The sequence below is a fragment of the Globicephala melas genome, chromosome 19 (assembly GCF_963455315.2).
Source record: "Globicephala melas chromosome 19, mGloMel1.2, whole genome shotgun sequence".
Taxonomy (NCBI): Eukaryota; Metazoa; Chordata; class Mammalia; order Artiodactyla; family Delphinidae; genus Globicephala; species Globicephala melas.
This window is the reverse complement of record NC_083332.1, coordinates 10,092,388-10,107,594: the sequence shown is the minus strand read 5'-3', so window position 1 is coordinate 10,107,594 and position 15,207 is coordinate 10,092,388. Positions and strand designations below refer to the sequence as shown.

Genomic DNA, 15,207 nt, shown 5'->3' with positions numbered 1-15,207 from the left:
TGCTTATATGGTGGCTGAAGCCTTCACAGAAAGTATTCCAGTGAAGCAGGCAGACGCCACGTGGCTTTTTCTACCCAACCTTGGAAGTCATGGAGCGTCGCTTCGTGCCGCATTCTAATGGTTACATGCGAGTCACAAAACTGCACAGATTTAAGAGGAGGGGACGCAGACCCCCATCTCTCAGTGGAAAGAGTGTCAAGATCAGGTTGGACACAAGTGTGTGGGGGGCGTCCCTGGTGGCGCAGAGGTTGGGAATCCGCCTGCCAATGCAGGGGACACGGGTTCGAGCCCTGGTCCGGGAAGATCCCACATGCCGCGGAGCCACTAAGCCCGTGCACCACAACTACTGAGCCTGAGCTCTAGAGCCCGCGAGCCACAGCTACTGAGCCTGCGTGCCACAACTACTGAAGCCCACGCGCCTAGAGCCCGTGCTCCGCGACAAAGAGAAGCCACAGCAGTGAGAAGCCCGCTCCCCGCAGCTAGAGAAAAGCCCGCGCGCAGCAACAAAGACCCAACACGGCCAAAACTAAAAATAATTAATTAATTAAAAAAAAAAAAAAGAGCGTGTGGGATGAGAGCTATTGTCACAGCCATCTTTGGAAAGTAGAGTCTGCCCCAGCTGCCACAGCAGTAATAGATTAGCCAGGCTTTGTTTATTTGGCATTGCTAGCACATGATTCCAAAGTAATAGCGGGATTCGCCAAACTTAGGTCACCTGAGCTACAACGGAGGCAAACGGAGGAAAGAAACATTTGTCCTTACTGGTTTCAACAGAGGGTAACAGGCTTTCGGATGGCAGGGATTCTTTTCAATGTGGGAAGGGGATGCACATGCTAGTCAACCCTCCCTCCAAAAAGCCCATGACCATCCACCCCTTTGAACACTCAACATCAGTATGTATCCTTTGCTCTACACTTACATTCTCTTCCCCCAAAAGTTCTCTTTTTTTTAAATTTTTTTAAATTTTTGGCTGAGTTGGCTCCTCGTTCTGCATGCGGGCTTTCTCTAGTTGCGGTGAGCGGGGGCTACTCTTCGTTGCAGTGCGTGGGCTTCTCACTGTGGTGGCTTCTCTTTGTTGCGGAGCACGGGCTCTAGGCTCGCGGGCTTCAGTAGTTGTGGCTCCCGGGCTCTAGAGCACAGGCTCGGTAGTTGTGGAGCACGGGCTTAGTTGCTCTGCGGCATGTGGGATCTTCCTGGACCAGGGCTCGAACCCGCGAATCATCACTATCCTTTCTTTCTTTCTTTCTTTCTTTTTTTTGACAACGCTGCATGGCTTGTGGGATCTTAGTTCCCCAACCAAGGATTGAACCTGGGCCCTCAGCAGTGAAACCTCGGAGTCCTAACCACTGGACCACCAGAGAATTCCCTCATTTCATATTTTTGATGCTTTAACAAACCCGGAAACTTTCTGGGACCCAGAACCTTCCTGGGAACAAGATATGTATATTTTTATCAACACAAACTTTCAGTAGTTACATTTTCCAGTGCAAGTCTGGAATCATTGGGGAATAGACATTGCCCCTCCAAATTAAAATGTATAAGTTTCTACACATGGGACAGCATGGATGGAATTGGAAAATGCATTGATTCCACAAATACTTTCTCAGCTTCTTCTCATGCCGAGCACTGTTCTAGGCACTGGAGATATAGTGGGGAACCAAAAACAGTTCCTGTTCTCTTGGAGCTTCTGTGCAAGACAACAAAAAATAAATATGTGGTGGTGATAAGTGCTACAAAGGAAAAATGTAGTGAGAGAAAGGGCTGGGATAGCAGGAGTTGCTAAATGAGATAGGATGGTCAAGGGAAGCTTTGTGATAAGGTGATAGAGTAGAGATTTGAAGCAAGTCAGGGAGGGAGCTATGGCAGGAAAGAATGTCCCAGGAGAGGAAAGAGCAAGTGCAAAGGCCCTGAGGCTGGAACACGCCTGGCGTTGGAAGAACAGCATGGAAGCAAAGAGACCACTGTGGCAGGAACAGAGCTAGCGAGGGGGAAGAGAGGGGCAGACGGGGTCACGGAAGTAGAGGACCAGATCTAGGACCCTGTGCGCCACGGAGAGGACTTCAGCGTTTACTCAGAGTGACAGGAGCCGTGGAAGGGTGCTGAGCAGAAGAGCGACAGCAGCTCACTCGCATTTTAATGGGATCCCTCCGGCTGTTTTGTGGAAATAAATTGTAGGGGACAAAGGCAGATGATATTTCAGTACTAGTTTCTGCAAGTCTGTGAGGAACCGTGCTGGTATTTATGACTTCCCTCCTTCATCCACACTCAGTAGAATCCTCACCTAGAATCTCAGCTGCCTGGACTCTTGAGGAAGGCGGAAGGCAGGGTGCTGATGAGAGGGCGCCTAGCGTCCTAAGCAGTAGGTACATGAGCCAGGGCCAGAGCAACAGGGGAGTGGGTGCCTGGGGTCACTGTGCGTAAGCTTGTCCCAGGGAGCACTTTTGTCTACGCGCGAGTTTCCACGTGCGTCCTGCGATGATCTAGTGCGGGTGGGGTTTGCACGTGAGCCTGTGTGCTTCTGCGTTCGAGCCTTGCAAACCTTCCCTGAGTGCCTGCTCCGAGTCTGGCCTTTGCAGGGCAGTGTTGGGGACACAACAGTGACCGAAACAGCCCTGGCCCTCCCCTAACCGGCTCCCGGTCCAGTGGGGGAGACAGACTTGTCCCCAGACAGAGATGACCCAGAATGTGCAGGGCTGGGGTGGGGGAGCCCAGAGGAGGCGCCTGACTCAGCCTAGGGGAGCAGAGAGGGCTTCCTGGAGGAGGGGATGGTGCGGCTAATGCTAAAAGGTCACCTCTCCCAATATAACAATTGCTCTCCTGTATGGACAAGGTAGCCTTGACCAGCCTAACCAATAACTCAGAGGCTGACCTGTAATCTAAGACTTCCCTGGTGTCTGACCGGTGACCACCCCACCCCCAGCTGATCAGAGGCCCGGGGAACCTCTCCCAGCATGACCAGCTGCCCCCTATTCTGACCAGTGTTGAGGGCTAGCTTCTCCCAGGTAACCAGTGAAATCTCACCCCCATCCCCCAGCCAGCATCTAGGGATTTTGTCCCAGTCAGGCCTGGTTTGTGAGGAGCTGTGCACAGTCTGATCTGTGATCCCAAGTCTGACCTGTGACCCTTCCTTCTGACCCATGGCAGGGGCTCATCCCTTCCCTCAGGTGCCCTGGCCTCCTCCCCTCCCCCACTCACCTGCTACTGCCAGCCGGATTCTCTTCCCCTCCCCCCAAAGTTGGGAGGGAGTGAAGGGAAGAGAGAGGAAGGGGGGGTGGCATTCCTGGGATTCCCTGGATGGGGGGAAGAGAGGGAGGGCCCTACGGAGGAGAGCGGAGGAAAGTGCACCCCACGGCCCCAGTATCTATCACAGAGGCCTGGGCAGACCTGGGATTTGAAGACCATTCGTTACAAGAGATTGAACTGGTGGGTTCCAGGCCACTGGTCAGACAGGAAAGCAGCCTGGCGCACTGGCCACTGGGGAGGCTTCACGGGGCATACTGGGAGAAGCCGTTCTAGGCCTCTGGTCAGGCTGGGGATTGCTGGTTGGACTGGGGAGGCCAGTGCAGGCCACTCGTTGGACCGGGACCAGCTGTTTTAAAACGATGAGGCGAGCCCAGGCCACCGGCCATGGTGAGAACGAGTCCCCCGGTCAGATTGAGGGGGAGAGAGAGGGTCCGCGGTTGTCCATTGAGGTCCCCGCTCGGGACACCGGCTGGACTGGTCGGTCAGGGCACCCGCCGCGGGCGCTGGGCAACCTGAGCCTGACACCCCGCGGGCTGGGGGCGGAGGGAGCCCCGCTCCCGGCTGAGCGCTGGGAGGTCGTCTCCGGGCAGCGGGAGGTCCTGGCCCCGCGCCCGGGTTTGGGAGGGACGAGGGGGGGCCGGGCGGGGCGGGGCGGGGCTACCTGGGGCGGGGCCTCCTCTCTCCAGCCCTGCGGCCGCCGAGCCCCAGCCCGGGCTCAGTTGTTTCCTCCTCTGCCGCCGCGCCCGCCGCCGCCACCCGCCAACTTGAACATGGAGCCGCCGGACGCCCGGGCCGGGGCGCGCAGGGGCCCGCGGCTGCTGGTGCTCGCGCTTCTGCTGGGGGCGCACCGAGGTATGGCTCGGGCTGAGAGCAGGGCGCGACTCAGGGGCGGCCCCTGGGGGACCCCGGGAAGGGAAGAGGGGAGGGGCTTTTACCAACCCAGGAAGCCTAACCTGGGGACCCCAGGGAGGAGGGATATGGGAGCATGGGGTGCCCCTCCCAGTGAGAGACATGGGGACAGCCAGGCAGAGGGGCTGGGGATCCACTGCAGTGGATTAGAGGCGACCTGAGAAGTCGCGGGACCCAAGAGCGCGGGCTCTCCTCTCCCTCCCCTACTCAGACCCTGGGATCTGCCCCCAGAGGTCCAGGCTTTCAGTGGCTGGAGCTTACCCCGGCACAGAAGAGACCAAAACAGATCTACCCGCTCAAAAGTTGTCAAGTTTTGAGAGGGTCAGGGACGCTGTGTCTAGAAACCAACAAGTTACGTGCATTTGAGGGTTCTCCCCCATGTAGCTTCAGAGCCCAGACTCAAAAGGACCCGCCTGCCCCGCCTCCACCTCCATGGGAAAGGGCTGGGGTACCAGCCCTGACAGCGGAACCAAGTGTTTCCGAGTGACAGTGCCCCCTTCCCGGAGGCCCCAGATAATAAAATCCACACACCTGCACGGTGGTGGGAGGAAGGGAGGAGGCCCTGAGGCACTGGCAGCAGAGGGACAGAGAGATGAGAGAACTGGGGTAGAAAGAGATCTCTTCGTCCGCCCTTGCTGTCTGCCGCTCAGACCCAGCCTAGGGTACCAGCGTGGTCCCACCTCCCTCCCAGAGGGCAGGCCTGAGCCACAGGTGGGTGCCTGGGAATCCAGGCCCCTGGCACAAGCATGGCAAGTAGTGGGTCCCCAGGGGCAGAGCTGGGCCAGGCTGGGCGGGGAGGGGACCGGAGGTTCTAAGAATTGAGAGCTCAGGCCAGGATGCCAGCCCAGAGAGTGAAAGAGCCTGCTTTCCCGATGCAAGCAGCTCTATCTGCCAGGATCCTGGGACAGGAGTGCCGGCCCTCAGCTCCCTTCTCCCTTGGGACCCAGGATCCGGGCCCTCAACCCTGTACTGTTCTGAGGTGACACACTGCTCTCTCAAAGAGTCAGAGGGGCCAAGGAGCGGGCAGGGGGCTCGGGCAGGTCTGAGCCAGCCTGTCCCTCCCACATTCCTGAAACCTGCCCAGCCCTGTCCCCCTCACCGCGCCCACACACCCACCCTGCCTCAGCTCCGGCCCAGCCCCAGCCCCAGCCTCCCACTCCTGAGGGAAAGGGCCAGGGACAGGGCTGGGCCACATGGAGACTGAGAGAGACGCAGAGACCGGGAAACTAAGAGATGGAGACCCAGGGGGAGTGACACACATGCAGAGGCGGCGACTAAGATGAGAGAGAGACGGTTATCCCACAGCACTGTGCCAGGCCCTATGCAAAGTGCTGGAGGCAAAGGAATGAGCCCACCCAGCCCTGCGCTTGAGGGGCGTTTGATCTAGTGAGAAAAGCAAGGACAGACATGATTTGAGCCCAAGAGGATTGAATGGAGGCCACCGGGGCCCTGGGTGGCCCAGGGGAGGAGCGCTTAGTTCTGCAGGTGAAGGGCGAGATGGAGAGAAATGCTGATGGAATCTGAAGCTCAGAGGCGCAGAGATGACAGATGAAGGGAGAGAGGAGCTGGGTCCTGGGGGAGGGGCCGGGGGCCTGGACTCCTGGGTCCTGGGGGAGGAGGGGCCGGGGGCCTGCATCCTGGGTCTGAGGGGGGAGGGGTTGGGGGTCTGGATCCTGAGTCTGAGGGAGGAGGCGCTGGGGGTCTGGATCCTGGGTCTGAGGGAGGAGGGGCCAGGGGCCTGGATCCTGAGTCTGAGGGAGGAGGGGCTGGGGGTCTGGATCCTGGGTCTGGGGGAGGAGGGGCTGGGGCTGAGGGAGGAAGGGTTGAGGGCCTGGACTCCTGGGTCTGAGGGCGGAGGTGCTGGGGGCCTGGACTCCTGGGTCCTGGGGGAGGAGGGGCTGTGTCTGGAAGACTACCTACTGGTGGTGGTGGGAGAGAGCTCAGTCGCCCTCCCGCAGGTGCCAAGGCTGAGGTGCGCCTGTCTGTGCCCCCTCTGGTGGAGGTGATGAGGGGGGAGCCTGTCACTCTGGACTGCACCCCTTTGGGGGCCCATGACCATTTCGTGCTGGAATGGTTCCTGGTGAGTGCTGCTGGCTGGGGGCCAGGGGATGCCAGAGGGGAGCCTGAGAGTCGGGGCGCAGTGGGGCTGCAGACGTTCATTCCCTCATCAGAGCCCAAAGGCCCCTAGATGCTCCACCCAGCTGCCTTTCCATTTTGCAGGTGGGGACGTGGAGGCGCAGCAAGGGGGAGGCCCTCTCCAGGGTCCCCTGGTGTCCAGGCACAGCCGAGGCTAGAATGAGGACGTACCCCTCAGAGCGCTGGCTCTTGAGAGAGGACATGTAGAGGCAGACACCCAGAAAGCAAGAGCCTGGGGGGTGGGACCGAAGAGAAAAAGGAAAGAGAGGGGAGAGGGAGACAGGTGGGAACAGAGGGAGATGGAGAAAGAGGGAGCCAGAGAGAGGAAAATGTGACAACAGACAGGGAGCAGGGGTGGGAGGGGTGGAGAGAGGGACAGAGGGACCAGAGAGAGAGAGAGAGAACGTGAGGCAAAGAGATCCACAGAGCAGCAGAAAGAAAGGGACATCGAGGCGGGAGGGCCGGGCTGACCGGGCAGCCCCCAGCTGAGGCGCTCCTCCGCCCACAGGCCGACCGCGCTGGGGTCCGCCACCGCCTGGCCTCAGCCGAGCGGCAGGGCACTGAGCTCCAGGACAAGGTGCACGACTCCCAGGGCCGCAGCCCACCATACCAGCTGGACTCCCGGGGCCGTCTGGTGCTGGCCGAGGCCCAGGTGGGCGACGAGCGGGACTACGTGTGCTTGGTGAGCGCGGGGGCCGCGGGCACCGCCGAGGCCACCGCGAGGCTCAGTGTGTTCGGTGAGTGTCAGGGCCCCCCCCCACTTGCTGCCCTGGGAAGGGGCAGGCCGGTGAGAACCCCGGGAAGGGGCTCCTCACATGACATCTCTCCCGTAGCGAAACCAGAGGCCACCGAGGTCTCCCCCAACAGAGGGACACTGTCTGTGATGGAGGATTTCGCCCAGGAGGTACCTCGGGCCACAGCTTGATTCTAGGGTTCTGGGGGCGGAGAGGGCTGGGGACCTGGTCTCCAGCATCCTAAGGGCAGGAGGGGCTGGAGGCTTGGGCTTCCTAGTCTGAGGAATAGGGTGCTGGAAGCTGGACTCCTGCATCTGGCTGGGGAGAAACCCTAAGGGAGGGGGACCCAGACTTCAGGGTCCTGGCTCCGAGCCCATTGCGGGCCTGTGTCTGCCCCAGATAGCCACCTGCAACAGTCGCAATGGGAACCCGGCCCCGCAGATCACGTGGTACCGGAACGGGCAGCGCCTGGAGGTGCCCATGGAGGTGAACTCCGGTGAGCGCGCGGGAGCCCAGCTAGACTCCCTGGGGGCTGCGGCGGAACGGGGCCGGGCTGGCTGACCCCCTCGTCCCTCCCTCTCTCCCAGAGGGCTATATGACCAGCCGCACAGTCCGGGAGGCCTCGGGCCTGCTGTCTCTCACCAGCACCCTCTACCTGCGGCTCCACAAGGCCGACCGGGACGCCAGCTTCCACTGCTCCGTGCACTACCGCCTGCCCACGGGCCGGCACGGCCGCCTGGACAGCCCTTCCTTCCACCTCACGCTGCACTGTGAGTCCGTGCCGGCCTCTGACCGCCCTGACCTTGGACTCTACACCTCACTGTGGCCTGACCCTCCAGGCAGACCCATGAACCGCCACTGCCCTCTGACCTTCCACTCCCTTAGCTCGTGGTGTAGTTCGTACTGGCTTCTGGCCTTTGACCTCTGAGCTCAAATGGTAGCACGAGCCCCACCCTGACTTCTGACGCCCCCCATAGCACCCTGAACCCCACGGAGTTTCATGACTAAACGTTGTGCCCCATCCTTTCACACCACATTGGATCCCCTGAATCTCACATTGACCTGTCACTCACACCGACCTCTGACCCTTGACCTGTTCTCTCAGCCTATCTCAACCTCTGACCTCGGGTCCCTGATCTCAGAATAAGTGCGAACCTGAGCCTTGAAAGATAGAACCTCAAAAAAAAAAAAAAAGAAAGAAAGAAAGATAGAACCTCTAACCTTTCACTGACCTCTCTCCCTTAATCCAGCCCTACCTTTTACAGTTGACCCTTTTCATGAGTCTGCCCTTTCCCTTAGATCCCACGGAGCACGTGCAGTTCTGGTTGGGCAGCCCGTCCACTACTGCAGGCTGGGTTCGCGAGGGTGACTCTGTCCAGCTGTTCTGCCGGGGGGATGGCAGCCCCAACCCGGAGTACACGTTCTTCCGTCTTCAGGTAACTCACCCCATCATGCCCTTGGAACCGCCAACCTCTGACCTCTGCGACATACTCACCTGCACCAACTTCTGACCTTTCACGCGGGTGGTGCCTGGCTTAGCAGGGCACCTGTCCGGTGACCCAGGAGCTATCAGGACCTCTGAGCTCTGATCTGAGAGAGTCCTGACTCACCGTGATGCCTGACTTGGATGACCCCTGACCTAGCATGACCCTGCCAGCCTAAGGCATCTCCTGAACCAGGTTCCTCATTCCTGGTCCCCCAGGACAAGCAGGAGGATGTGCTAAAAACAAATCTCGAGGGGAACTTGACCCTGGAAGGGGTGCAGCGGAGCCAGAGCGGGACCTACGGCTGTAGGGTGGAAGACTACGACGCTGCCGAGGACGCAGAGCTCTCCAAAACCCTGGAGCTACATGTGGCCTGTGAGAGCCCCGGGAAGGCGGGGGGGGGGTACCTGGCACCAGCCGCCTCCTCACCCTCACCCCTCCGCGGCCTGCCTCCAGCCCTTTCTGTGGTCCCTGCCCTGGTCCAGATGCCCCAGGCCCCTCCAGTCTCCCACACAAGGCAGCCAGAGAGCCCTTTCCAAAGCATAAACACCTGACCTTCCCCTTCTTGGAACCTGCCATGGCTCCCCAGTGCTCTCGGGAGAAAATCCACATGCCTCACCGTGGCCTTCGAGGCCCACCTGGCTGGCCTCACCTTCGGCGGACCCTTCTTCCGGCCAAGGCATTCACCCCGTCACACCACAAGCTCCTCTCCTCTTTCCTACGATAACTCCCCATCCTCTCTACCATCCATTCCGGATCAATCTCATGGGTCCCAGTCTTCTAAGAAGCCTTCTCTGTCCACCTGCACCCAAGCCCTGTGTGAAGGCTCTGTCCCTCCTCCACGCTCCTCCCACCTCCCTTCCTGGGGCTAGACCCAGTGCCAGATGTTAGGGACAGCTCTGTGAACAAGACAGCCCAGTCCCTGCCACCACAGAGCTCCAGGTCCGGTAGGGGAGACAGATGGTAAACACTGAACAAGACACTTTGAGTAGCAATCCTGCGTCTACAGAGACTAACACAGAGGGATGGGATGAGGAATTGCCCGGCGAGCGGGGATTATTTTAGATCGGGGGTGTTGAAGGCTGCGTCCCTAGGAAGCAGATTCTGACTACAGGCAGGAAACTTACGGGGAGCGCCTTGGGATCCACACCTATTGGGGGGTGGGGAGGGGAAGGAAGCAGGATTGGGCAGGGGGGGAAGTTGGGCTTCAGTCTAAGGAAGACCTCGGTCGGTCCCGCAGGGCACTTGGAGGCTGGGATATCCCCAGTTGGGGCGTGGGGGCCGGGCCTTTATACCGCCCACGTCAACCCATTATTGGATGTGGGCTGCCTGGGGGAGGAGGGGACATGACCTTGAACGAGGGGCTCTCTGAGGCTCAGGCAGTTTCCAGAGCCGGCTGACAGCTGAGGGCTGACAGCTGACACCCTTCTCAACAGCTGGGGGAACAAATCCTTCAGTGCCGAAGGGGAAGCCTGAGTGTCCACAACAGAGGGTCAGAGAGGCCTCTCTGAGAAGGGGGAATTTGAGTAGGAAACCAAAGAATGGAATCAGAAATACAAAGAGCCAGAAAAAGAGCATTCCAAGCCAAGGAAACAGCACATGCAAAGGCCCTGAGGCAGGACCCAACTTGGCATATACTGTAGAACAACAGGGAGAGAATAGGGTAGCTGGAGCTCCTGGGATAAGGGGGGAGGGTGGGAGATGAGGTTGAAGCAGTGGGCAGGGTCGACCAGGCAGAGTTTTTTGGCTTCATCAAGGAATGTGGCCTTGATGCCCACGGTACTGGGGAACCACCGTAGGATTTTAAGCAGAGGCAAGGGCTGACCAGTGTGTGTTTTGAAAAGATCCCCCTGGCTGCTCAGCAGAGGATGGACCAGAGAGGATAAGAGTCTTGCCCAGTAGGGAGACCAGTGAGGAGGTGACTGCAGCCATGAAGGCAGTTGGACCCTGGGGTCAGAGATGGAAAGAAGGGAGAAGATCCATTTGTGGGGGGCGCGGCGCAGAGCAGAGAAATATTTGCTAAAAGGATGGGTAGTACAGAGGAGAAGGCCAGGGTGTGGGTGGTAAGTCAAAGAAGGAGCGCCTCCCACCTCCAAGGTTATCCATTAACCTTGGGCCCAGACATCAGCTCTGGGGGCAAGTGGTCGAGGTGGGCATGTATTTTGGAGTTAGATTCCTAGATCTGGGCTCCAGGGCCCAGCTGGGAGAGTGGAGAGTTCATGGCGCTGGGGAGAACTTGGCGTTCTCTGCTGACGATTGTCCGTTCACGTCTGCACCCCCAACAGCCCTGGAGAGTCCCTAGCCGAGTGGGTGAGGGTCCGGGGAAGGTGACAGTCTGTACCCCCCCCTCCAGACCTGGACCCCCTGGAGCTCAGCACTGGGGAGGAGCTTTCCTTACCCCTGGGCAACAGCACAGCCGTGAACTGCTCCGTGCGAGGCCTGCCCACCCCAGCCCTACGCTGGACCAAGGTGAGAGGGAAAGACATCCCCCCAGCACAAGACCCCCCCGCTCCCATCGACCCCTCCCTTCTCTCACGGCCGGCCTGACCTTCTCTTTCTCTCCCCACCCAGGACTCGGTACCCCTGGGGGACAGCCCCACGCTCTCCCTCCGCTCCGTCACCTTCGATTCCGTCGGCACCTACACGTGTGAGGCCTCCTTGCCCACGGTCCCTGTCCTTAGTCACACCCGAAGCTTCGAGTTGCTGGTCCAAGGTTTGGGGGCGGGAGAACAGGGGTCGTGTGGGAGAGTGGGGGGCCAGGACCAAGCAAGACAGGGTCCACAGCTGGTCCTTCTCTCTCTCCTCGTTCTCTCTCCCTCTGTCCCCTTCCCCGGGGTGCCTCCCGCTCACCTCCTTCCCACCCCACCACCCGCAGGCCCACCGGAGTTAAGGGCAGAGGAGACTCAGCCCAAGGCAGAGGGCGGCTGGAGGGAAGGAAGTGAAGTCAGGCTGACCTGCTACGCACGCGGCTACCCAGAGCCCAAACTCAGCTGGAGCCAGTTGGGCGGCAGCGTAAGGGACCCTCCTCTGCATCCCGAACCCTCTGGCACCCTCCCCAAGTCCCTGCCCCCCAACGGTCCAAGCACTGTGTGTCACCCACCCCACGCCCCTTCGCCGACCACTTCCTCTTCACCTGTGCCCTCACCCGAGCCCTTGGCCCCGTGGGCCCAGGCCTGACACGAGCCTCCACAGCTAGCAGAGCCAGCCCCCGGAGGCCAGGGCTGGGTGAGCAGCTCCCTGACCCTGAAGGTGACCAGTGCCTTGAGCCGAGATGGCGTCTCCTGTGAGGCCTCCAACCCCTACGGGAGCGACCGGCACGTCTTCCACTTCGGCACTGGTGAGTGACCGCAGTGGGGGGACAGGAGCCGGGTGCGGGGCAGACAGCGCTGCTGGCTGACCGCCTCCCCCTCCGTCCTGCCCCGCAGTGGCCCCCCAGACCTCCCAGGCTGGAGTTGCGGTCATGGCCGTGGCCGTCAGCGTGGGCCTACTGCTCTTCATCGTGGCCGCCTTCTACTGCATGAGACGCAAGGGGCAACCCGGCTGCTGCCGGCGGGGGGAGAAGGGATCTCCGTGAGTGGCGTGCCACCTTGAAATTGACCTCTCGAACCCAGCTCTGACCTCACCCCCAACCTCTACCCCAAACCAACCACATCCCCAACTCCAGCTCCGTCGCCAGTAAGGTGCCGTCCCATCTCCGACCTCAGAGCTGATGCATGACCATGCCCTCCCCCATCCTCATCCCCAGCTACAGCCCCACCCAACCCATAAGCACCTCCCGACCCCCCCAAGCCCACCTTAACCCCAGTCCCATCCCCCGTCTCATCCCCACCTCTGATCCCAACCCCAACCCATAACTATGCCCAAACCCACCCCAACCCCAGTTTAACCCCATCTGTACCCCAGCCTCCTCTGCCGCGACTCCAACCCCAAACCCAGCCCATAACCGTCACCAAACCCGTCCCCGTCTAACCTCCATGTCTCCATCCTCAGCCCTGACACATAAACATCCCCATCTCCAACCCCAATCCTGACCATGCCCCTAACCTCACCCCACACTCCAGCTTCCTGTCCATCCCCAGCCCCTCCCCCAGCCGCATCCTCAACTCCAGCCCGTACCCAGCACCAAAGGCAGCTTCAGCCACATGCCCATCCCCAAGGCCCCCCTGCAAACCCCATCCCGTTCCCATTCCTAGCTCCGAACCCATCCCCATCTGACCTCATCTCCAAGCGCAGCCACATGGCCGCCCTCGGCTCCAGTCCACAGCCATCCCCACACCCATCCTCCAAACCGACCCCAGCAACATCACCAGCTCCAACTCCAACAGCATCTTCGACCGTGGCCTCAGCCTATACCCAACCCCAGTGCCTCCTACCCCATCCCGACCGTTCCCACCCGTCCCCAAGTCCATCCCCATCCAACACACGCCGTGCCCAGCTCTTTCCCTGGCCGTGACCACCTCCAACATGCTGCCTCCTCCCACTAGGCCACCTGGGGAACCTGAGCTGAGCCACTCGGGGTCAGAGCGGCCGGAGCAGACGGGCCTTCTCGTGGGGGGTGCCTCTGGAGGAGCCAGGCATGGGAGCAGGGGCTTTGGAGATGAGGTGGGTGAGGGCCTGGGCACCCTGGTGAGAGGGGAGTGCCGGGGGTGGCACAGCCTCTATGAGCCCAGGCTGACCCCTCCATCTTCTCCCCAGTGCTGAGCCCGAGGACCTCCCAGAGGCAGTCACTGAACCCGACCTGGAGTTGCGGGCACCAGAAAACCAGCCCTGCCCACGCCTCCGCCTGCCCCCGCCTTCCCGGCCTCCGCTCATCCCTCTCGGGCCCTCCCTTCCTTCCTCTGTAGGCTGGGCAGGGACCACAGCAGCCCTACCGCTGCTGGGAGGGAGGAGACCTTCCTCCAGGGAGTGTGACTCTCCCAGGCCCCAGAATAGCTCCTGGACCCAAGCCCAAGGCCTGGCCTGGGACGAGACTCGAGGGTCGGCTGGCCGGGGCTATTTTTACCTCCTGTCTCCACTGCTGGTCCCCCCACCTGACGTCCTGCTGCAGAGTCTGACACTGGATCCCCACCTCACCCCCCACCCCTGCCCTCGCCCCCTCATCTGTGGACACTGGAGTCTGGAATAAATGCTGTCTGTCACGTGGACACCATCCTGTGGCCAGAGCCTCCTCCGGGGGGTGAAAGGGGAAAGAGGCGCAGGTGATGTTCCCCTCCCCCCTGGCCCTCCCGCCCCCTTGCTGCAGCGCCCCCTTGCTGCAGCTCGGGAGAATCTGATGTCACGGAGAAAGAAATGAGAGAGAGAGAGAGAGAAAGAGGCGACTCAGCTGGATGCGGGTGGAGGAGGGAGGTGCTGGGGGTCCAGAGGGAGGTGAGCCTGGCCCCTGAGGACCAGTGCCTATTTGCGGGGTGGGGTGCCGCCCCCTTAAGTAAAAGTTCCCAGTCTCTCTTGCCAGAGACCCAGGGGAATTGAAGTTTCCAGAGGAAAAGCTCTCTCTGAGCCGTAGAGTGGGTGGAATTAGGGATTTAGCTGTCTACTCTGAGGGTGGCCTGGTGCCAGCAGTTGAGGACTCCCTGGGGGAGGAGGGGTGACTTGGAGGAACCCCAGTGAAGGGGCCTGGGGCAGAGAGAAGAGAGGGTAGAAACGGCAAGGCCAGCTAGAGAGACTTACTGAGGCAGAGGAAGAGGGATTTGAAAGGAGGATAGAGAGGCTTAAGGGGAGGTAGAGGGATGGACTGGGGCGGCTCAGAGAAGAGAGAGAGCCATTGAGTCAGACAGAGATTTGGGGAGAGAGGCAAAGACAGACTAATACAGGCATACCTTGGACCTATTTCCAGTGCAGTTCCAGACCACGGCAATAAAGCAAATATCACAATAAAGCGTGTCACATGAATTGTTTGGTTTTCCAGTACATGTAAGTTATGTTTGCATTATACTGTAGTCTAGTAAGTGTGCAATAGCGTTATGCCAAAAAAAACAATGTGCGACTTCCCTGGTGGCGCAGTGGCTAAGAATCCGCCTGCCAATGCAGGGGACACGGGTTCAAGCCCTGGTCAGGGACGATCCCACATGCCGCGGAGCAACTAAGCCCGTGCGCCACAACTACTGAGCCTGCGCTCTAGAGCCCGCGAGCCACAACTACTGAAGCCCACGCGCCTAGAGCCCGTGCTCCACAACAAGAGAAGCGACCGCAATGAGAAGCCCGCGCACCACAACGAAGAGTAGCCCCCGCTCGCCGCAACTAGAGAAAGCCCGTGCACAGCAACGAAGACCCAATGCACCCAAAATAAATAAATAAATTTATTTTAAAAACCAAAAAAACAATGTACATACCTTAACTAAAAAACACATTCTTGTTAAAAACACTAATCATCTGAGCCTTCAGTGAGTCCCAGCAGTCACATCAAAGATCACTGATCACAGATCACCATAACAAACAGAATAACAATGAGGAAGTTTGAAATATTGCAAGAATTATCAGCAGAGACAGGAAGCGAGCCAAGGCTGTTGGGAAAATGGCGCCAACAGACTCCCTCGACACAGGGTCGCCACGAACGTGCAGTTTGTGAAAAATGCAGTATCTGGGAAGCGCAATAAAGCAAAATGCCATAAAGAGAGGTAGTCCTGTAGAGACAAAGACAGAAACACAAAACTGGGATTCAGAGAGAGCCTTCCAGTTAGAAAGGAAGAGAAAAAATGTTTGAA

The 15,207-nt window shown here is 59.6% G+C and overlaps 1 protein-coding gene across 3 annotated transcripts; it reads left to right on the top strand.

Moving 5' to 3' along the window:
- The first annotated feature begins 3,507 nt into the window (after nt 1-3,507).
- Nucleotides 3,508-14,380, top strand: BCAM (basal cell adhesion molecule (Lutheran blood group)). 3 transcript variants are annotated; one of them, XM_070044324.1, is made up of 16 exons: nt 3,508-3,630; nt 4,020-4,095; nt 6,111-6,232; nt 6,797-7,025; nt 7,122-7,192; nt 7,422-7,518; nt 7,610-7,792; nt 8,322-8,458; nt 8,725-8,881; nt 10,860-10,975; nt 11,078-11,219; nt 11,382-11,518; nt 11,699-11,843; nt 11,932-12,076; nt 12,991-13,108; nt 13,202-14,380. In XM_070044324.1, exons 1-16 carry the CDS (start codon nt 3,628-3,630, stop codon nt 13,205-13,207), a joined length of 1,884 nt encoding a protein of 627 aa, XP_069900425.1. In that variant the 5' UTR covers nt 3,508-3,627; the 3' UTR covers nt 13,208-14,380. The 3 variants fall into 3 exon arrangements, with proteins under 3 accessions (XP_069900425.1, XP_060145520.1, XP_030729836.2); XM_060289537.2 differs by lacking the exon at nt 3,508-3,630 and having other exon boundaries at nt 3,931-4,095; nt 11,078-11,153; XM_030873976.3 differs by lacking the exon at nt 3,508-3,630 and having other exon boundaries at nt 3,931-4,095.
- Nucleotides 14,381-15,207: the final 827 nt, after the last annotated feature.